We start from the raw sequence: 23,382 nt of genomic DNA, 5'->3' as shown, positions 1-23,382 counted from the left end.
CGGACCAACAAGTCGGTTGGTTTGCGGTCGGATAGGCAGGTCGGTTGGTTTGCGGTCGGATAGGTAAGTCGGGAGGTCCGTGGTCGGACAAACAAGTCGGAAGGTCTGCGGTCGACAGGGAAGTCGGTTGATCCGCAGTTGGCTTAGTGAATCGTTGGTTGTTGTGGAGGTCGGATGCTGCGGAGAGCGAGTGAGAATAGTAGCTTGGTCGGTTGGGCTACGCGGGTAACAAGACGGTTGAGAACACGTGTCAGCAAAAGAGGAATTAGCAGACGGTTGATAGAAGGCGTTGTAACCGTTCGGGCGACGGTTCCAGGTACTATTTCAGAGGAATATTTAAGGATTGGGATCTGCAACTGGCAGGGGATCTTCAATCATCTTTAAACGACAGCAAAGTCAGTGATTCGGGGATCATCATTTAATTTTCAGTCTATAGCATTTATTTTCCAGTATTTTTCTTTTGTACCGCGCAGTGTTTAGAGATTCCTAATCTCAAGCACTAATTATATCAAATTCGAAGATAATTTTCTATTTTCGGATTTTACTTTTTATATGTTGAAAAAATAAATCAACAATTTGGCGACCACAGTGGGAGAAAGGCAAGATTGTTGATCCTACATCAACAGAGAATTTCATACGACTGAGGTCCGGCCGAATCATCAGAAAAATCAGTATGGCAGGCTCACAACCTCAATCATCATCAGCACCGGTGGGAGAAAATATTTCACCACCTGTCATGCCAAATCCATGGGAGATTCCCCAACCACCTACCGATTGGTTGTCTTATGTTCAACAATTGAACAATTAGCAAACTTGGGCTATGCAGAATATTTTGCGCGAGCAACAAAACATCATGTTGCGCGAGCAACAAAATCTCATGCAGAACATGTTAGATCAAGCTTTATCAAGGGTTATTCTTCAACCCACTCAGATGCCGCCAGGAATATCACCATCAAGAATGCAAGCAAATTTCGCAGGGCCATCATACGTTGACAGTACATTTCCAAGCGCCACAATGTTCAACCGGTTAGATATGGGAAAGACCCCTCTAACTTTCCCTAATAATGTTCCTTTGGGAACAAGAGTTGAAAATATGCAGCCAAACGCTGTCAGGGAAGAGAGGCAAGGAGCACATGTACAGGATCCCATCTTCATCCCTGATCATCAACACCCTTGTGTGGATCCTGAAGAGATTGCGCAAGTGTTGAGAGTGCATTTCGGTTTGAATCCTCAGATGGCCAATCGCCTTGCTTATCAAAGACCTTTCCCTAAAAGGATCATTAACGACTATCCACTTCCAAGGAATTATCAACCACCTGATTTCCATGCTTTTTATGGGGAAGACGGATCCTCCACCATAGAGCATGTGGGTCGTTTTACGGCACAATTGGGGGAAGTTGGAAATAATCCTTTTTATAAACTGCAATTATTTGGATTATCTCTTACCAGAACAGCTTTTTCATGGTTCGTAAATTTGCCACCTGGGCAAATAAAAACTTGGGAAGGTTTGGAAATGGCATTCCATGCTAGATTCTTCAATCCTTTACCAACTGTTTCTCTTACCAATTTATTGTAATTGAAGCAATATCCAGAAGAGTCAGCCTCACAGTTTATTGAAAGGGTGCGATTGATGAAAGGACGTTGTCCTACTATAATCAATGAAAAAGAAATGACCAATTTAGTGGTCAGAAATATGCATGGCTGCCTAAGAGAGGCACTTACTGGTCATGATGTAGAAGATCTGGCAAGTCTCGCTGCCAAGGCTGGACGTTTAGAGTCTCTTTTTAGAGAAAAGGATCAGAGTTTCAGACGTAATAAAGTTCAACATATGGCCAGTATGGAAACAGAAGCATATGACTTTGATTTTGATCAGACAGAAGAAATGGCAGTCGAAATAATTTCAGGAAAGCCTTATGTGTGCTCTAAATTAAACCCAGTGCCAGGAACTGAAGGAAGAGAGCAACCTACATTTGATAATTCAAAGGCTGATGAAATTTTTGATATTTTGCTAACTGATGGCCAGATTCGAATTCCAAAAGAGCAAAGGTTGGCTACTAAAGAAAAAATCAAAGGAAGACCAAATTGTAAGTGGCATAACTCTTTCACACACAATACAAGTCAATGCACTCATTTTCGAAATGAGATCCAAAAGGCCATTAAGGCAGGTCGGCTCAAATATATTACTTTGGGTGTAGAGCAACAACCTTTTCCAAAAGTAACCACAACAATGGTTAATATACAAGCAAGTCCTAGATCGGGAAAAGGAAACTCATCAAACAGTGCCGACCAGAAGAGAAACTCAAGGTTTGTGAAAAGACAATGGCCGAAAAATGGGATAATCAAGATGGTTCTTTTAACGTGGAGTTAAAGGAGCAAGTTTTGGTTTGGGACCACCCGACTAGAAGGACTGGCTTGGTCGGGAGCAAATGGGCTCGAAATAAAAAGCCTTTACCAATTGATGTGGATCCTCGTTTTCCAGGCATGAATCGTACTCAGATTCGGAATGCCAAGCGCAGGTATGCTGCGAGGTATAGGGATAAGGTCTCTTCATCGAAGCAGCCGAATGATATACAAGGTGCTATTGATTCTCCGGAAGGAGGTCGGTCCATACGGGTCGCCTCATCGAAGCAGCCGAACGACATCCGAGGCGCTGCTAATTATCCTGAAGAAGGTCGGTCCATTAGGGTCGTCTCATTTGAGCATTCGAATGATGTGCAAGGTGCTATTGATTCTCCGGAATGAGGTCGGTCCATAAGGGTCGCCTCGTCAAAGCAGCCGAATGATATGCGAGGAGCTGCTAGTTATCTTGAGGAAGGTCGGTCCATAAAAGTCTCTTCCTTAAGGCAGCCTAAGTATGTGCAAGGCGTCTTTGATTGCAATGAGGGAGGTCGTTCCATACAAAAAAAGGGTAAAGGAGTATCAGATGAAAGAATTTAAGGTTTCAGATGTCAGTATTGTGAGCGGATTAACATCAATCCATCTCTGGAGGAGTTTCGTTTGGAGTCTCTGACAGCTCAACCTGAAACTGATACCAGAGACGAAATTCTGGAAGCTGATTCAAGGTCTGTCAAGTCTCGACTAGGGTCACGAGTTCCCTACCGAATGACAGGATTTAATTGGATTGAAGAAGAACCCTTGTGGGCAAGTCTGGTGGATGATTATATAGAATAGCCAGAATGGGCAAAGATTTCAGATCCTGATTTTCAGTCAGAGGTTCCTCCAATAGTCTACCCTCCCATTCCAAAAGGCACGGCGTCTCATTTAAAGCCTCTGTATGTTAATGCTCATATTTGTGGGAAACCAATCATGAAGGTTTTTATAGACAACGGAGCCGTCTTCAATGTGATGCCATTAAAGACTCTCAAGAAGTTAGGGAAGGGAATTCACAATTTATCTCCTGTGAATTTTGAGATGAGTAGCTTTACAGGGCAGCCGACCAAACCAGAAGGTATGATGGTCGCTACAATTGAAGTCGGTCCTAAAAAGATTTCTTCTGTTTTCTTTGTGGTGGATGCGGACACCACATATTCAATCCTAGTAGGGTGAGACTTGATTCATGCATCTCAATGTGTACTATCAACACTGCATCAACGATTAATGTTCTGGGAAGGCAATCGGGTCTTCAAAATGTAAGCAAATGACAACCCTTTCGATGCGTCAGAACAAGTTGGAGAATCAGTCTTTTATTCCGGTCATGTACCCCCAATGTCTCAGTTTTTTATGGCTAATGAATACCCGAAGAAGGATTTTAAACTCATTAGCTAGAATTCAATGTTCTTTTAAAAGAACAGTTTTACTATATGGCTCATGAAAAAGCCAAACCTATTTTTTATAATATATCTTTTATGGAAGGTGCAAGTTTACAAGATTGTAGTGTACTTATTAATCAGTTTTATCTAGATCAGCTTTTGAAAAAAGTAGAAAAATTCAAAAAGATTCATGATGTTCATTTCCAAGAAGATGAACAATTTTGTTGGCCTGATTTATTAGAGAAGACAGAACCAGCTCTTTCAGCACAAGATCCTTTATTGGAATTTAACTTAGGAACCGACCTGGTTCCAAAAATAATCAGAATGAGTGGTTATTTGTTTGAAGAGCAACAAATATTGATGCTCGAAGTTATAAGAAACAATATTGATCGTTTAGCTTGGGATTATTCAGAAATACCTGGTTTAGAGCGAAATCTGATAGAGCATCGGTTACCTATTAAAAAAGGTTTTAAGCCTTACAAGCAACCTCCAAGGCGTATGAGTCCTGATTTGATGCCTCAAATTAAAGAGGAAATTCAGAAACTTCTTAAAGTAGGTTTCATTCGGCCTTGCCGTTATGCAGATTGGTTGGCAAATATTGTACCAGTGGTTAAAAAGAATGGTAAGATCAGGATATGCATTGATTTCAGGGATCTTAATATGGTCACTCCTAAAGATGAATATGTGATGCCTATGGCTGATATGCTAATTGACTCGGCAGCAGGACACAAAATTCTCAGTTTGATGGATGGTTATGCAGGATATAACCAAATCATTTTGGCAGAAGAAGACATTCATAAGACAGCATTCAGATGTCCAGGAGCTTTAGGTATTTACGAGTGGACGGTTATGCCTTTTAGTTTGAAGAATGCAGGGGCAACTTATCAGAGGGCCATGAATTCAATCTTTCACGATCTTATTGGTAAATCCATGAAGGTATATATAGATGACATCATCGTCAAATCTTCCAGTTTTGAGGAACATCTCAGAGATCTTAAAGAGGCTTTCAAGCGGATGAAGAGGTACAAGTTGAAGATAAATCCAACTAAATGTGCTTTTGGTATAACAGCCGGGAGTTTCTTAGGATTTTTGGTACATGAGAGGGGAATTGAGATCGATGCTAATAAAGCCAAAACAATTCTTGCCAGCCTACCACCCAAGACAGTTAAGGAAATACAAAGTCTTTTGGGGAAGGTAAATTATCTCAGACGGTTCATTTCCAATGCTGCTGGCAAGGTCGGACCAATCACTAAATTATTGAAGGCTGGAGGAAATGCTTTTGAGTGGGGACCAGACCAACAGGTAGCTTTAGAAGCTATAAAGCAAGCATTGGCTCAACCACCTGTGTTGATGCCTCCCAAAGAAGGTCGGCCCCTCAAACTTTATTTGGCAAATACGTATGAAGTGGTCAGTTGCTTATTAGTACAAGATGGAGATGATGGAAAGGAGAGGGCAATTTACTACTTGAGTAAGACTCTTACAGGACCAAAATTAAATTATACTATGCTAGAAAAAATGTGTTATTCTTTGGTGTTCACATGCACCAAACTTGAGCATTATATGTTGCCCAGGAGAATTGAGGTTATTTCAAGGATTGATCTCATCAAGTTAATTTTGAAAAGACCTACTATGCGGGGCAGACTTATGAAGTGGGCCATTAAATTAGCTCATTTCGATTTATATCATTCTCCTTTGAGGGCGGTGAAAGGCCAAGCAATAGCAGTTTTTTTGGCAAACTTCGCAGGTTATGAGCAGGAACCGACTGGATACACATCTTATGTAAGTACCCGAAATTGGTTAATATTTTTTTATGGTTCTACGCCAGGAGACAAATTGGGTGCAGGTGTTTTCTTGGAAGGACCAGATGGTCAAAGGGTCAAGTTGCAGTTGCAACTAGAAGCTATGAACCATAATTCAGCGGAATATAAGGCTTTAATCTTAGGATTGGAAGCTTTAATAGCCAGTAAAGTTCCATCCGTGATTATAAGAGGAGATCCTCAATTAGTAATTAACCAAGTAAACAAACAATATGTTTGCAACTATCCCCATCTACGCAGATACAGGGATATTGTAGGTTGGTTGCTATCAAAAATCTACGAAGTGGTAATTGAGTTCATCCCTAGAAAGGAAAATCAATTTGCAAACGAGTTAGCTCAAAAAGCTTGTAAGGGAATTCCAAAAGATATATGTGCAGAGGTCAGCTTTGAAGCAGAAGCTGGAACCAACTGGAGAACATAAACTATCATGTATCTGCAAGACCCAGGAGCGAATGTACCGATTGGAATACGGCTGAAAGCGTTGCGATTCCAGCTGATAGAAGGAGTATTATACAAAATAACATTCGAAGGATTACTTTTGAAATGTTTGGGGTCCAAACAGGCTGTGGAGGTGATGACAGAAGTACACAGTGGAATTTGTGGAGCTCATCGGGCAGGTTTGAATATGAGGTGGGCTATTCATCGTTTGGGTTTCTTTTGGCCAAAGATTTTCGAAGATTGTATACAATTCGCCAAAGGTTGCCAAGAATGTTAGAAGCATGGGCAGTTGAATCACTTTCCAGTCACGGAATTGCAAGCTATGGTAAAACCATGACCCTTTAAATCTTGGGCTATGGATATCATTGGTAAAATTCAGCCTCCCTCGTCCAAACATCATTGTTTTATTTTGGTTGCAACAGATTATTTTACCAAATGGGTCGAGGCGGTTGCTTTGAAAAATGTGGATAAAAAAGAAGTGATAGAGTTTGTGTTGAATCAAATCATCTATAGGTATGGTATTCCTCACTCAATAGTGACCGACCAAGGTTTGGTCTTTACTGGGGAGAAGTTTTTGGCAGAGTTTGGTATTCATTTGAACCATTCTTCGCCTTATTATCCCCAAGCTAATGGGCAGGCAGAGGCAGCTAATAAGATTATTATTGGAATTATAAAGAAAACGATTGAAGGGAACCCAAAAAAGTGGCATTTGTTGTTACCTCGAGCTTTATGGGCACATAGGAATAACAGAAATTCTACCACTGGGTTTTCACCATATCAGCTCACCTTTGGACAAGATGTTGTATTGCCAGCCGAAATTCAAGTGTCATATGGACGTACAAGCCTTACTACTGATGAGTTTACTGAGGAATATCAACAAATTATGTTGCAGCAATTGGAGAGTTTGGATATCAATCGACTCCATGGAATAGATCAGATTGTGAAGCAAAGTGAAATCAGGGCTAAGACTTATGGAAGGAAAGTTTTTTATAGAACATTCACAGAAGGAGATCTGGTTTGGAAAACTATCCTTCCTACATATACGAAGATTGATCAATTAGGGAAGTGGTCTATGAATTGGGAAGGACCATTTATAGTTCAAAAGGAGATCGGAAATGGTGTCTTTATTATTATAAATCAAGAAGGTAAAAGGATACATGATTGTATTAATGCTAAATATCTGAAGAGGTATTTTCCCATCTTTTCAGATAACAAGAAAGCATGAAACAATAATTTTCATTCGGAACCCGATTATTAGGGGTTCGAACCCAAAAAGGGTTCACTCATTATCAGATATTGAATCATGCAGAGAATTCCTTTCTTCTGAGTCAGAATCTTCATTCAAGTGATTAGGGATTAGTTCTGGTTCTTCATCAATAAGGTCCTCTAAGTCAGGTCGGTACTTTTCCCATTGATCTTGCATCTTCTCTAGATCATAGTCGGTGCAAGCTTTCATGTCTGTTACGGCCTGACGTTCACGATCAACAAGAGTGCGTAATCTCGAAAAGACTGCGCACTAATTGGAGAATGTATGATCCCAGCCAAGGTCTGGGAGTATGGCTGTCACATGGTGTTCAATCAAATCCATATGATGATCAATGTCAGGAAGGCGATTTTGTATATCCCAAAGGGTTTCATATCCTTCCAGTACATTTTCCATCAGGCGAATAACACGATGAATGGTTTTTCTGCCTCGTTGGGAAAATCTGAATTTGAAATCTAATTGCTTGAGTATGCATAACAAGTCCTCAGCATGGCCTACAACTGGATGATTATCCACGAAGAAAGGTTGAATAACGCCTTGCCAATTGTTTACAGGGACATGAGGACGATTTTGTGGCATTTTAATAAATATTTTCAGGCGTTCTCAAGTTTCAATTTGTGGTTAAAACTTTGTTCGTTGATTTGCAAGGGACTGCAAGTGTTTATAAAGGAGATGAGTTGGATCTGTTCCCTGGAGGGTCGGAGTTTTGGAAAGTGATCCTTAACAAAATGAGAAAAAAATTATTTACTAAGTCAAGGTTTCCAAAATTTTGCAGGAAAGACTCTAAAGTAGTTTTAATCTGAGACCATTTATCCTCTGTCTTGGAAAGTCGTCTGGTGTTAGCAGCTGACTGATATTGCCTTATGAGTTGGGATCGGGCATGAATCTTCAGTTCTTGGTCCAAGTCGGCTTCATTTTTCTTGTACCGATCAATCAGGCGCTGTTCGTCGCTTATGTGGCCTTCCAGAACAGATTTTTCTTGATGAAGTGCTCTTAATTCCGCTTCCTTCTTTTGCATTGATTCATATATGTGGATCTTGGCACTAAGAAGTCCGTCCAATCTTCCAGTCGCTTGTTGAATTGACTCCCTGGTTTTAGTCAGGGAAACCTCCAGACTTATTTGGTCCAAGTCAAGTAAGGGTGTTCCAACTGACAGGAGTTGAGCGAATAAGATGTCATTTTGAAGTTCGGATTGTCGCTCCATCAGCCGATGAAGAATGGGGGTAGCAGCGGACTCTGAAGAAATTTGAAATAGAAGGCCACCAATGGCTTGAAGAAGACCGTCAAGCAAGTCTGATCCCAGTTCGGGGAAAGGTTGATCAACAGCCTGTGCAATTATAGTTCGGACGTCCATCGGAATTGGAACAGCCGACAAAGGGGCTAGATCAGGGCATCCCTGGGAGAATGGATGTTTATTTAAGATTACATGGAGCACAAATATCGAGAATTACTTGTGAAAGCTTTACTTACTTCTGGACGGTTCGTGGTCGCAGAAGGTGCCAGGATTGTTATGGGCCTGGAAGGATGGGTGACTGGTATTGCAATGGCCGATTCGTCGGCTGCTTCAAATAGACGCTGTGGTATGGATCTGGGTCCCTGAATGATGGAAATATAGTGTATTTAATATCATGTAAACAGTAGCTAGTAATTTGGAAAAAGGAGTTTAAAGTGTCTACCAGGTTAACACAGGTCTCTAAATCAGAGGAGGGGATTTCTTGTAACTCTTGTAAAAGACCCCTCGGTTGAACAGCTGCGGGTTCTTCTTCCCGTCTGCCTGCTTCTGGAGCAGGGTCGGCTGCCCTTAGGTCGGCTACCCTTAGGTCGGCTGCTCTTTGGTCAGATACGTTTAGGACGGCTGCAGCCGGTTCATCGGGAGTGATACGGACGGCCGCATCAGAGACATTTCATTTAATTAGAGCGACCGACTCGAGAGAAATTGCAGCAGAGGTGGCCGCACCAGGGGCGACTGCGGCAGAGATGGGTCTGAAGCAACATAAGGCAACCTACCCATATGCGAGGCAGTCGCCTCAAAGATTGGATGACGTCCCTGTTGTTGCCAGGTTGGCATGGTGAGGGTGTGTTTGCGGAGGTTCGTCTCTTGGTCGGTGGTTCAGGTACTTGAAGTTGGTCAGCTGATGACTTTGGTGATTCTGCTGGGTTTGAAGTAGTCTAGACAGTCGCCCTTGTCAGGGTCAGACCTGAATATACGAATGGTGATGCATAAAAGTTTAAGGAAAGAATCAGTTTAAATCAGGATTACTGGAACATACCTGGACGGGGTCGGGTCTTTACAGGCGCCCGACCTGATGAACGGTCTCTCAAAGTCTGTTGATTTTCTTCAGAGAAGGGGATAGCTCGAGTCTGAGAAGCTCTTCTTTTCCTCTGTGGGGCGCCCGATCCATTGTCTGGGGCGATCACTTTTCTTCGGGTATTGGTCAATGGGGTCGCCCCTAAAACCAAGGTAGGTTGTGGTAGGAGAATGCCCAATAGACGATCTTTGGCAGGGGCAATTAAGGCCCAGGTGACCGACCACCATTCGCGGAAGGATTCAATTGAAGCTGGAGAAGTTCGGAAGGGAATATAGGAGATGGAAGTTATGTAATTGGTTAATTGGGACACATAAGGAGAAATCAATTCAGGAATAACTCTCCCGTCCGGACTTTGAATTATTAGATGTGGACAGGCGATGGGGCCAGGCAAACCTTGTTGGCATCCGAATTGGCGTGCCAAAAACTGAGGTTGATAACTGAAGGTATAAAACACTTTGTGGCCTTTCTTATCAATTTTCTTGCTAATAAATAAAGACCTAGGTTTACGAGCACCATCCCAGGAGAAGGAGTAAGTTGGATGAGGAACTGGGACTGGTTCGGACAAAGGTGAAGATACAGGGAATGGCCAAAACAAGCCGGACGCGTAACCGACGTACTTTCTGTACATGTAAAATCGGGAGTTACTACGATCATTGGCTAGAATAGCAGTTATGATAGGGTCGGATGCTTGAAGGTTATTGCGACCTAAACAAAGTCGGTTAAGGGCTATCCCTAAAGAATTGTCAGGAGTTGGAGCAACAGGGGGATGACCGAGTTGGAAAGCTTCTGGGAAATAAAGACGGAACCAAAATTCCAAGAACCAAAAAGGGCCCGATGCGGCGGTATCTAATTTTTTGCCATCCTTATCTGTAAGGCGGGTGCTAACCCTGGATAGTCCTTCAAAAATATTGGCAAGGAAGAGAGTACCCAGAGAAAAGAAACAACCTGAGGCTATATGTATGGCCAAGTCAAGATGAGAGGGAATGACGCATTTCAAAGGGGAAACTATGACATACCTACAGAGCCAGAAGAGCAGGAAGGCAGCAGGCTCCTGGTCGGTTACAGGGGTCTCGACTGCTCCTTGCTGGTCGTTTAAAAATTTGGTTCAGCCCCATTCCTTTACGCCAGCCAGAGACCAGCCCAAATGGTCTACACTGGGCTCTTGCCCATCTAGGGCACCCATTACAGGGTCTTCACCCACAATTGGAAGATGTGCGATCATGGCCACATCCGTGAGTCTGGGGCAGTCTGGGGCTGTAGGAAGGAGGAAGGCGCCCATCTCAGAGTGCCAGAATGCCGACATCGCTAAAAGAACTTTCTCATGTAAATGACATGGGAGAGTAGATAGAAGTATTGCTTGGTCGATTTGTTGGCGTTTCCATTGATCTTGGAAACGTTTTGCTACCCGTTTGTACCAGGTGCGGTAGGGATCTTTGGGATCCGTCAGGTGCGTTTTGATACTGTCATAGAGACGGATAGCATTGTAGTTGGAATTATTGACAGCGAGTGGGTTTCCTGCCTCCAAGACCTCCCTCATTCGGTTAGAGTCTTCAGGAGTGGTGCAGTATGGGCGAATAGTAGGAGTGAGCATTTTCGTCGCAACAAATGCTGTTTCTGGAACTGATCCATCGAAGGAAAGTGCAGGTATGTATTGATTTGCCATGATTTGGAGTTGCAGAGATTGAAAGACAGCAAAAGCCAACAGCGAAGGTGAAGAGTTTTGCAGCAAATATGATGTTGCAGCAACTAGTTGCAGTTGTAGAGGCGGTTTTGCAGGAAGGGGTATTGTTATATATAGATTACAAACTTCCAAACGGCGATTGAGGAATGGCGTTTGAAAGTCCGATGGCGACAGACAAGTAGTTACGTATGAAATTTATAATTAGGTTAAAAAGCCCAAGTTAGAAGAAGATGTGGGCTTGCAATTGAGTCTGTTAGACTTTTTAAGGGGTATTTCAAGATAATCGGGTAAACTGAACGTTTTTTAGGAAATAGGTGGGTCGGTGAGTAAACAAGTCGGACGGTCCGCAGGTCGGCCGGTTCATAAGTCGGCTGGTCCGCAAGTCGGACGGTCCGCAGGTCGGACAGTTCACAAGTCGGATGATTCGCGAGTCGGATGATCCGCAAGTCGGACGGTCCGCAAGTCGGATGATTCGCAAGTCGGACAGTCCGCAGGTCGGACGGTCTGCAGGTCGGACGGTCCACAAGTCGGATGATTCGCGCGTCGGATGGTCTACAAGTCGGATGATTCGCAAGTCGGACGGTCCGCAGGTCGGAAGGTCCGCAAGTCGGACGGTCCACAGGTCGGTTGGTTTGCGGTCGGATAAACAGGTCGGGTGGTCTGCGGTTGGACCAATAGGTCGGTTGGTTCATGGTCGGACAAACAAGTCGGAAGGTCTGCGATCGGACCAACAAGTCGGTAGGTTTGGGGTCGGATAGGCAGGTCGGTTGGTTTACGGTCGGATAGGTAAGTCGGGAGGTCCGTGGTCGGACAAAGAAGTCGGAAGGTCCGCGGTCGACAGGCAAGTCGGTTGATCCGCAGTTGGATGAGCAAATCGTTGGTTGTTGTGGAGGTCGGATGCTGCGGAGAGCGAGTGAGAATAGTAGCTAGGTCGGTTGGGCTACGCGGGTAACAAGACGGTTGAGAACACGTGTCAGCAAAAGAGGAATTAACAGACGGTTGAGAGAAGGCGTTGTAACTGTTTGGGCGACGGTTCCAGGTACTGGTTCAGAGGAATATTTAAGGATTGAGATCTGCAACTGGCAGGGGATCTTCAATCATCTTCAAACGACAGTAATGTCAGTGATTCGGGGATCATCATTTAATTTTCAGTCTATAGCATTTATTTTCCCGTATTTTCAGTGTTTAGAGATTCCTAATTTCATGCACTAATTATATCAAATTCAAAGATAATTTCCTATTTTCGAATTTTACTTTTTATTTGTTGAAAAAATACATTAACAATAACAAAATATGAAAATACTACTACTAATAATATATATAATAATATATATATTGTAATATATGTATAGATATATATATGTCTAGAGAGAGATAATGAGAGAGGAGGTAGAGTAGGATAACTAGAGAAAAACCAAAATTATTACCTTTATTTCATCAAGTACAAAGCTTTTATATAGGCAATTAAAAAATGATTAATCACCTAGACTATGTGGCATTACAATATTATAACACCTATATCAATATATAATTACTCTGTAACAGTTTATAAAATGTAGCTAAGTTTTTAATTTTATAAGTAAACATATTAATTAGACTAATTTCATAGAAAGACTAAAAAATAAAAGTAGAGTAATTTGATTGGAACGTAAAAATTACATTATTTCATAATTCATTAACGCACGCATGACGCACCATTCATCTCATTTAAATTAATTAATTAATTAATATATTATGTGACGTGTCATAAATGGGCCGAATATTTAGATTAGAAGCACTTTGGTTAAACCACCGCCGCATTGAAGTGGACCGACTTCTTCTTCTTCTGCAGACGAGACGAGCTGTCAAAACGACGCCGTTTTCGTGAGTTCCTTCCTTCCTTCTCGTACGTATCGCCCTCCACCTCGTTGGCGTCTCCTAACGTTCTTAATTTCCATCGCCTCGCCCCCTTCTTCCCCATACTACAATACAAATTCCTCCTTCCCATTCAAATTCCTCTCCATTCTTACTCCACTTTAGCCTCCGCCGATGGCGTCTTTCAGTGTTCCATGCCCCAAGGTTTCGCCGCCGCCGCCGCTGCTTGCTGCATCGCAGAAGCCTCGCAATGCCGCTTTCTTCACTCGATCTGAGTCCGGATCGAATCCTGCATTAGCGATGGCTTGCTCCCAGGTTATTTGTTTGCTGGTTTTTGGTAACTTTTGTGAAGTTTTGATTCTGCTGTTGTTATGTGGGTTGGGAAATGTTTCTGTAGTTAGTTTGCTTGTTAGGTGCTGTTCGTCTATAGATTGGAATGTTTTGAATGTGTTTTTCTTATTAGGATTGGCTCATACGCGAAATCAATTGCAACTCGGTAAAGCACTTGGTATTAGTAGGCATACGAATCTGTAGATAATGTCATATTGGATGCTTTTAATATGTAATTCAAAAGGTTGGAAATCAGAACGTTAATTTGGAAATAGGAGTAGGTAAGTATTGCTTGGATTGATCAGGTGTGTGGTTGTAAATGTCGTCATGTTGCTCAATTTGAAGCACCGCGCACATTGAAAATGTTGATTGATGATATGCAAATATTGGTAATGAGATGAATCCACTTTTTGAAATTATAAACTAATATTGAAACTATTAGCATTCAATGAGAGAGGAAGCTTTTCATAAGACAAGAAATTCAGCTATTCTGCAGGGTTATCTGGTATTGGGGCTCCTCCTAAGTAAGATGAATTTATCAGTGAATAAAAATGTAGAAGGCATGCACCTGTGAAGTGCCAAATCATCTGTGCGTTGATTCGCAACGGCACAATTTAAATCTATGATCTGGTGTCTGTGTGAATATTTTGAATGCGGGGAAGGTGTATTGCTAACAGTTTTAAATTCATAAAATAAGCAGTGATTTTCATCGTCCATGTGTAGCTTGGATTACAATTAATAGAATTTGCTGAAAGATTCTTTATATGCGACAGAGATATGGTCGTGGCCTGTTGGATGGCCTTAAGATGCATGCCCAATTGAATGATGTAAGATTTACGTTACTTTTTATCTTTTCTTTAATTTGTCTTTCTCGTCCCTGCTCTAAACTGAGGTTATACGAATATGAATATACGTTATACTGACTAGGTTGCTGTTGAGAAAGTATCAAATGCGCAGCCAGCACTTGATACGGCGCTAACTGGTGAATCTGAAAGCCAAGATGAAGTTCCATATGCGTCGTCTGCCTCACCATTTATGACACAAGTGATGGATCTTGTCAAGTATGTTAAGAATGTGTCCTTATAGCATCTATCTACCAACCATGTATACTGACCTCGCCATATCTAATCTCATTTACTCAATCAGGCTCGTAGATTCTAAAGACATTGTGGAGTTGCAGTTAAAGCAGATGGACTATGAGCTCCATATTAAGAAGAAGGAAGCACTGATGCAACCAACTCCAGTTGCTTTCGCTCCACCTCCTATTCACCAGGCTATGCATCCACAACTGCCTCCGGCTCCGACTGCTACTGCTGCCCCTGTTCCATCAACTCCAGCTTCAGCACCCACTTCAGCTGCCCCACCAAAACCGAAGTCATCACTCCCATCGTTCAAATGTCCAATGGCTGGAAACTTTTATCGTTCTCCAGCTCCCGGGGCGCCTCCTTTTGTGAAGGTTAGTGCGGATATTGTTTTTGGCATAAATTTAATGCCCTTTTTAATTAAAATTTATGATTTTTCCTTCTAAACAGCAAAGATCTACATTATCTTGAGCCTGTTTCTTGTTTTGGAATTTCACCTTTAGTTTTGTTTTCAGCTTCATATAGAAATTGATCGAATAAATGTATGCTGAACTTAATGCCAATTCTTATTTCCCAATGATTAATAAATAAACAATCCAAGTTGGTAAACAAATGGGATATTGATTGTATGTTCTTGTCTTTCTAAGAAGAATTCCTCACACGTATGTGTTACATGAGAAACAAAAATAACTGTTTAGTGAAATTTGAATATTCTATTGGTGAGGTAGATAGTCTTGCTAGCGTCTTCCCTACCCTCGCCCCCCCCCCCTCCTTTTTTTTTTCCCTCGCCTGAAAGAGGAATGCTTTCTAAAATTTCCAATTAGTTATGTGTTCCTAGTTCGGTTCATTAACAGGTGTGTTTGTTTTGTGTTTAGATATGGGGAATCGTGCTTATAATATAAAATATAATGTTGTGTTTATTTGTTGATTTTTTGTGAATGAATAAAGTATTATATAATTTAAATTGTATTTTTAAATAATATTTATTGAGAATCCTATCATTAAACAAATGATTTGAGTGAACAAACCTAGTGTTTTGCGTGTTCTTTTCTCAAGTGAACACATAAAATTTGATTTTTACTTAGCCACACTTATAAAGAGGCACTGCAAAATTAAAGAAAAAAAAAATAAGAAAAATCATTAGGACTATGTTCCATGCTAGTATCTTTTTCACTTGCCCGCACAAGCTTGTTTTTACTTCATTCGTTTGATCACCATGTTTGTGTTTGGTGGATTTTCTAGGTTGGGGATAAGGTGCAGAAAGGACAAGTGATATGCATTATTGAGGCAATGAAGCTAATGAATGAAATTGAGGTAAGCTCAAATCTTTGCTAAAACTCTTTTATTCCTTTATCTCCAATTACTGATACACCTCGGGAGCATGAATTTTAAGTTTAAGCGCACAAGAAATTCTTGAATTAGTTCATTTAGTTGGGAGTGTTTTTCTCAATGCTTATTCTTACTTCTTAGAAACGCCAAGAAATGTCCAACACTTGCCAAACCCTTCAGAAGAAATTAACTATGTGCGACTGTAATAGAAATGAAAAAAATTAATTATGATTGTTTAGCAGTCATCCCCTAGTGAGGTTGTAAGTGTTATTGCCTTCGATAACAAACGCTGGTGCCTTCAACTACATGAATTTACATAGGAGGAATTATACATGATTCGAAGTATAATATCACCACTTCATCATAATTTTCAGGCGGATCAATCTGGCACCATTGTCGAGATACTTGTAGATGATGGGAAACCTGTCAGTGTAGATCTGGTAATCACCGATTCTAATTCTCCTATTCATGCAGAAATTTCACTTCTATAGAACCAAATAATAACATAATGAATTGTTTTCGAGGGCTTTGTGTATCTATCTCCCTTCTCTGTATTTGATTTTATTTGCTACTCCTTTTGCAGCCATTGTTCGTCATTGAGCCGTGAGGAACGGATGAACCAAGTTTGTTGCCCATGTCGAAGTCAATCAAAAGGTAAGTTAAAAAAAAAAAAAATTGTGAAATTATTGCATTTCTGGAAAACTTCATGGATGCAGATTATGACTGCTTACATTGTTTTGGTTATTAAAACTCTTTATGGCTCTTGCGATGAACTCAGAATAATATATATAAATTATATATAGTTTTGTAATGGGAAATTATTGATCATTTTTAGTTGCAGATTTGCAGCCGTTGGGTTCTGTAAGAATTTTAATTCGTGCCCTTTTGGGAGGTTCTCTAAAGGACTCCATAGTTTAAGTATTTGATGCATTGTGTGTTATAAAATAAATAATACTCTCATGTTTAAATATATTATATATATATATATATATTGGCTGTTTAAATATTTTAGTTCATTCCACACCACCAAGCCCATCTTTTATGCGATTTGAATGGGTAATTTTACATTATATTTGGTGAAAGCCTTATTTATTTATATTAACATTCATTAAATTGTTCTAAATATTATATTTGTTATACTGTTAATATAGAATAACAAATAGAAATATTAATTATTTATACTGCGATCTATTATTTTATAAATTCAATACAAGATTTGATCAGGTGGATCCACAAAGCTCAAATAAATAGAGCTCAAAAATATAATATATAAATATTATATAGATATATGAATACATATCACCATCTACATCCAGAAAGTTGTATACTTCGGAAAATCTTGTATGGTTTGGGAAGGGGTGTTGATTGTTCAAACAAAAGGAACTTTGGTTCCGTGTGAGCAAGTTAGAAAGATTGACAAATGGAACCAGCCAATTTAATTAGTTCTTAATAGCCATAAAATGATTATTTTATGTTAATTCTTTTGTCAAAGAATGTTCCTATTCTCTAGAGGATAAGAACCAACTATGTAATTCTACATTATTTAAGACCTCTTAATAGATGTATTTCAAATTTTTTTACCAATTTTTGAAAAGTTGCATTCGTTAATATTATGGTTAATAAGTTTGCTAAATTATTATCTGGTCAAATTTATTGTACATAGAGTTGTTAAACGAGTTGAGCGAGCTCGAGTATGTGGTGTTCGAGCTCGAATATCCTATCGTAACCGGCTCGGCTCATTTACAAATTCGAGCTGAAATAGTGGCTTTTAAGGCTCGAACTCGAGTTCGAGCTTTGCTCGAAAGGTTCAAACTTGAGCTCGAGCTCAACTTGAATTATAAATAGTTTTTAATGTATATACTTAATGTAATAAAGTATTAATATTTCTTTAACAATAAAAATTATTATGCAAAAAAAATAATAATGATACAACAACTCTATGTAAGGCAAGAGTTTGATTTTTTGGGGGTGATAGTGAAAAAATTGTTAGAAAAGCCACCTTGCCGGAACTCTAAATAAAGCTACTGGTAGTACAAAAACAAAGTTTTCCGAAACAGGTGTGCGAAGGTAGGCTGCAAGGACGTTCCTGACTTTCAAAGGGCCCGCGGCGAAATAAAAGTTAAGGGCCCTTAAATATATATATAATATTTTTTACCTATAATAAAATATAAATAAAAAAAAAAATATTTTTTCTAGCCTATATTTTAAAAATTGCGTAACGGCTTCCTTATATTTTAACAAACACTATATGAAAACCCCGCCATGCAAAAAATATAAACGAAAAGTCATATTCTCATCACAAAAAAATATAAAAATGAGTCTAATGAAACATTTTTTAAAGTATAAGGGTTCATGCTATTTTTAAAGTATACAGGGGATTTACACTAGTTTCGAAATCACAAAGGAGTTATTGATAATTTTGTCTAATAATAATAATAATAATAATAATTTTTTCTAATATTTATTATCTTTTTTGTGCAAAAAAATTAATTAAAGTAAAAATAAAAGACCCTTAAATATATATAAATGATCTACTCCGATTTTCTTTTTCTTTTACCTGTAATAGAATATAAATTATTAAATAAAATAATTTTTGTAGAATTTTTTTAATAAAATATCAATAATAGTATTAATATTAACAATCTTAAAACAAAAATTAGGGGTTATAAATAATTTATATATTAAATAATTTATATATAACATAAATAAGTAATTGGCTCAATTTAGATTGGGCCCTAGGCGGTCCCCCTTTTCGTCCGGGCCCACGGACGGCCTGGTAGGCTGCAGCTACCTTTCAATAACTACAATAAAAAAACCAATTATGGTGTGTTTGTTTGTGGATTTTACTTTTTGAGTTTGAATTTGTGATTAGTAAATGTTTGAATTTGAATAGTAAAAGGTTAAATTTGAATAGTTGTTTGATATGATATAAATAGATGTTGATGTGATATTTTGAATATAAAATAAATTTATAATATAATATATAAAAAAAAGTATTATTTGATGTAATATTTTTAGAGAAAAGAAAGAATGTAAATAGTAAAAATCTGTGGTAAAAATATTAATAAAAACTTGATTTACAATGCAACACTAGTGATCTCATATTAAAAAAAAAAAAGAAAAAAAAAAGAAAGCTAATTCAGTGAAGTCATGTGGTCAAACCCCGACCCTTATAGGTCACCTGCTACACTTGGTTCGTCTACTGTGATTTGTTTTGTCGGACCTAGTTTGTAAGGTATTAGGTTCAATTGGGAGTTTACCTAGAACTCACTCGTCGAGTAGCGACTGCGAGTCCCTACGTTATCAAAAAAATAAATAAAAAATAGCAAAAATTATAACATATATATAATATGAATCAATAAACTTACCAAATTTCATATGAATTATACTGAGAATTCCATAAAAGAAAATATTTTTGATCAAAACTCTAATAATACTCAGTATCTGCATTCACAAAATCCAAAATTTATTAATAAATAAAAAACGATATGTTTTAGTGGTAAATGAAATAAATATAAAAGTTTACCTTAATATTGAAATCTCAATAAATACTAGTAGAAAATATAAAAAAAATAAATATATTATAAAGAAGATTGTGAATCGATAAAACTTTCAGGAAATTCAACTTCTTCAAATATACTTGATTCAACCTTAATTGCACGCATTCCTATAAAATAATATGAGAAATCTAGTACAAATATATAAAATGATCAAACATGAAAAATAAATAAATAAATAATATGAATTCAAATTACTTACACGTGATTTATTTTTGAGTACGTAACAACTACGAATCAAATAATTTACACACAATAGAATTTGTACTATTTCAACAGACATAGAAGCACGCCGATCATCAATCACTCTACCTTCAGCACTGAATGCAGATTTTGAAGTCACTGTTGTGACGGAGACAAAAAGTATATTTGCAATTTGCTGGATTATAAGGGTATTGCAAGAATAAACGTGAAACCGAGTCGAGGATGGATCCTCTTTCCGAAAATTAGATACGCCCGGGTAGTGCCTCCGGTGGCTGGCGTTCTAACCAAAAGATAAAATGGTTTTCGTCTCCAATGAGAGTGGCACCTCTAATCGTTGAAGCTCCGGCGAACAAAAACGAGAGAGGAACTGAGCTGGGGAGGTTGCCGGAAAGCTGGAAGAGAGGAGAGAATGACGAGAGAGTTTTTGGTGTTTAGAGTGAAAGGGGAGCCCTTTATATAGGTGTCTCCACTCGGCCAAACTAGCAAGGGATCAATTACGATCATAATTACGACCTTAATTATCGATGCAATTTATTATAAATTCAAACATTCCGTTTGAAGCAGTCGTAATTGATTCCAATTACAAATCTTCCGTTTGAAGCAGTCGTAATTAATTCTAATTACACACTTGCCGTTTGTGACGATCGTAATGTATTCTAATTTCAAACATTCCGTTTGAAACAATTGTAATTTATTCTAATTCCAAACTTTCCGTTTGAGATTATAATAAATCTATCTAACGGATAATATTTTATCCAAATAATACTGCGACTTAGGTCATATACCCTAGTTTAATTTGGGGTTACAAATTTGGTTTGTCTCGAGACATGCAAAATAGTCAAAATATTAAGCAAACCTCATATACAATAAATAAATAATATTTATTTATTTGGTACACTGGCCCATTGCATTTTCACTCACAAAATAATCGATTTCAAAATAACCGATTATCCAACAATCCCCCACATGATTAGAAATGTCCATAAAGGACAGAAGCCCAGTTCAATCCCGGTGAGACATTGACATATCAGGAAATGTAGTTTTTGGCTTTGAAACTTCCATAGTCAACATTACAGAGTGTACTAGTGGCCCAGTTGACGTGATGCATTGAACTGTTCCACCTCTGCGTGCACTGAGTCAATAATATTGACGTGTCGCTATCTCAGTCTCAACTTTGTTATCACATTTTGATCCATTTCGGCCATGGATCTCGTCTTTGGATTCATAAGTGTTTCATTTGAAATGGCCCACACTTCATACTTATATAGATAATCCTATATCAAGGTATCTAACTCACACCTTTAGGATCATTAAGAGTCATTGACTTAACCTCACCACTTTTGCATATTATAACACTCATTGAGTGTTCGTGTTGTACTCTCACAGCTTAGTTTTCCCATTGAACCAAGGTTTGAGATTTCCAAGTGATTTGGTTGGGTTACCACTGTAATTGTCTCTATCTTGTGGATTTCAAACCCATTCCCTTTAGCAGTTTGTACATTTGATCTCTCTGCAACTCTTTGGTTAGCAGATCTGCTAGGTTTTCTATTGATTTTACATATTCAATAGTCAAAACCCCACTGGTGATCAAATGTCTTACAATGTTATGTCTACGTCGAATATGTCGGGATTTACCGTTGTAAATTTCATTCTTAGCCCTTGCTATTGCATCTTGGCTATCCAATTGGCATCGCAGTACCCTTCGAGTACCGGTGGATATTTTTCATAGTGTATGCCAAAATTCAGAGTATATATAAGATAACTTAATACTCTTACTAGCGCTTTCCAGTGTTCATGACTGGGGTTGCTAGTGTATTGACTCAACTTGTTTACAAGACAAGCTAGGTCAGGCCTTGTACAATTTGTTAAGTACATTAGGCTTCCAATAATTTTGGCATAGTCTTCTTGAGCCACATGATCTCCCCTATTCTTGCTCAAGTGTACGCTGAGGTCCATTGGGATTTTCACTGGAGTGTTTTCGTAAGCATTGAACTTTCTCAGTATCTTTTCCACATAGTGAGAATGAGTCAAAATAATACATTTGTCTTGTCTTAGAATTTTTATTCCAAGGATGACGTTGGCTAGCTCCAAATCTTTCATGTCGAAGTTACGACTCAACATGCATTTGACCTCATTGATCTGACTGACCTCTTTAGCCATGATTAGTATGTCGTCTACATATAGACATATTATGATAAAACTGGAAGGTGTTTCTTTGATGTAAACACACTTGTCACACTCGTTTATTTTGAAACCATTTGATAACTTAACATTATCAAATCTCAAGTGCCATTGTAAAGGTGCTTGTTTCAGCCCGTACAAAGACTTTATTACTTTGTACACCTTTTTCTCTTGGCCAGGAATGACATATCCTTTTGGTTGTTCCATATATACTTCTTCTTCTAATTCAATATTTAGAAAGGCAGTCTTCACATCCATTTGGTGAATCTCAAGATTGTTTAAAGACGCAATCGAAAGAAGTATCCGAATGGATGTTTTCCTGGTTACCGGTGAATATGTGTCGAAGAAGTTAAATCCTTTGGTTTGTTTGTAGTCTTTTACTACGAGACAAGCTTTGTATTTTCAATAGACCAATCAGCCTTGAGTTTATTTTTCAAAACCTATTTACACCGTAGTAGTTTGCAACCTTCGGGTAGGTCAGATAACACCTAAATTTTATGCATTATTGAGTCTATTTCACTATTTATTGCTTCCTTAAAAAAAGAAGCATCGGGACTAGATAGTGCTTCCTTGATCGTTGCTGGATCATTGTGTAACATATATGTAACAAAATCCGGACCAAAGGTTTTCTCGACCCTTGTCCTTTTGCTACGGCTAGGCTCTGAAGCCTCTTGATCAAGGTTATTGGTCATTTGTCTTTTTACACCCCATAGTTCTTCATCTACGGATTTTGGGTTGGACTGCATCATTTTCTTACAAGGGTAGATATTTTCAATGAATGTGGCATTCATTGATTTTTTCGTAGTTCCCTCGGTCATCCCAGGGATTTCCGATTTGTGAACTATGAAACGATAAGCACTACCGTTTAATGCGTATCCGATAAATATGCAATCTACCATTTTTGGGCCGATAGTGACTTGCTTTGGAGGCGGAACTTCCACTTTTGCTAGGCATCCCCATACTTTGAAGTATTTGTATTTGGGTTTCTTTCCTTTCCATAGTTCGTAAGGGGTGGCATCATTACCCTTAATTGGAATCTTGTTCAGGATATAATTTGCATTTAGTACCGCTTCCCCCCACAGGTTTTGGAGAAGTCTTGAACTTATCAACGAGGCATTCATCATTTCCTTAAGTATTCGATTTTTGCGTTCTGCAACGCCATTCGATTGAGGTAAATATGGAGCCATTTTTTGATGAATTATACAACTTTCGTTACATAATTCTTCGAATGGGGCCACATATTTGCCACTTCTATCACTTCGAACTATCTTGGTTTTAGAGTCAAGTTGATTTTCTGCCTCGGTTTTGAAGTTCTTGAAAGACTCGATTGCTTTGCTCTTTTTCCTTAATAGGTAAAGATAACAATACTTTGTGCAATCATCGATAAAGATGATGAAATATTTCTTTCCACCTCTAGTTTGCACAAATTTTAAATCACATACATTGGCGTGAATTAACTCTAATGGCTTAGTCTTCCTTTCGACAAACAGACAAACGTAAAGGGTAATTTTGCCATTTTGGCCTCCACACAAACTTCACATTTGTTTTGAGTGTTCACCTCTTTTATATTTATTAAATTCATATTTA

The 23,382-nt window shown here is 38.8% G+C and overlaps 1 protein-coding gene across 3 annotated transcripts; it reads left to right on the top strand.

Annotated features, from left to right (window-relative positions):
- Positions 1-13,053: 13,053 nt before the first annotated feature.
- On the top strand, positions 13,054-16,852 carry LOC127263196 (biotin carboxyl carrier protein of acetyl-CoA carboxylase, chloroplastic-like). 3 transcript variants are annotated; one of them, XM_051292222.1, is made up of 8 exons: positions 13,054-13,427; positions 14,216-14,269; positions 14,370-14,503; positions 14,589-14,898; positions 15,767-15,838; positions 16,228-16,293; positions 16,437-16,507; positions 16,695-16,852. In XM_051292222.1, exons 1-7 carry the CDS (start codon positions 13,287-13,289, stop codon positions 16,458-16,460), a joined length of 801 nt encoding a protein of 266 aa, XP_051148179.1. In that variant the 5' UTR covers positions 13,054-13,286; the 3' UTR covers positions 16,461-16,507; positions 16,695-16,852. The 3 variants fall into 3 exon arrangements, with proteins under 3 accessions (XP_051148179.1, XP_051148177.1, XP_051148176.1); XM_051292220.1 differs by having other exon boundaries at positions 16,689-16,852; XM_051292219.1 differs by having other exon boundaries at positions 16,437-16,713.
- The last annotated feature ends 6,530 nt before the right edge of the window (positions 16,853-23,382 follow it).

The sequence above is a fragment of the Andrographis paniculata genome, unplaced genomic scaffold (assembly GCF_009805555.1).
Source record: "Andrographis paniculata isolate CXL003 unplaced genomic scaffold, ASM980555v1 Contig66END, whole genome shotgun sequence".
NCBI lineage: Eukaryota > Viridiplantae > Streptophyta > Magnoliopsida > Lamiales > Acanthaceae > Andrographis > Andrographis paniculata.
Note: the sequence above shows the minus strand (reverse complement) of the source record. Positions and strands in the feature narration are given on the sequence as shown.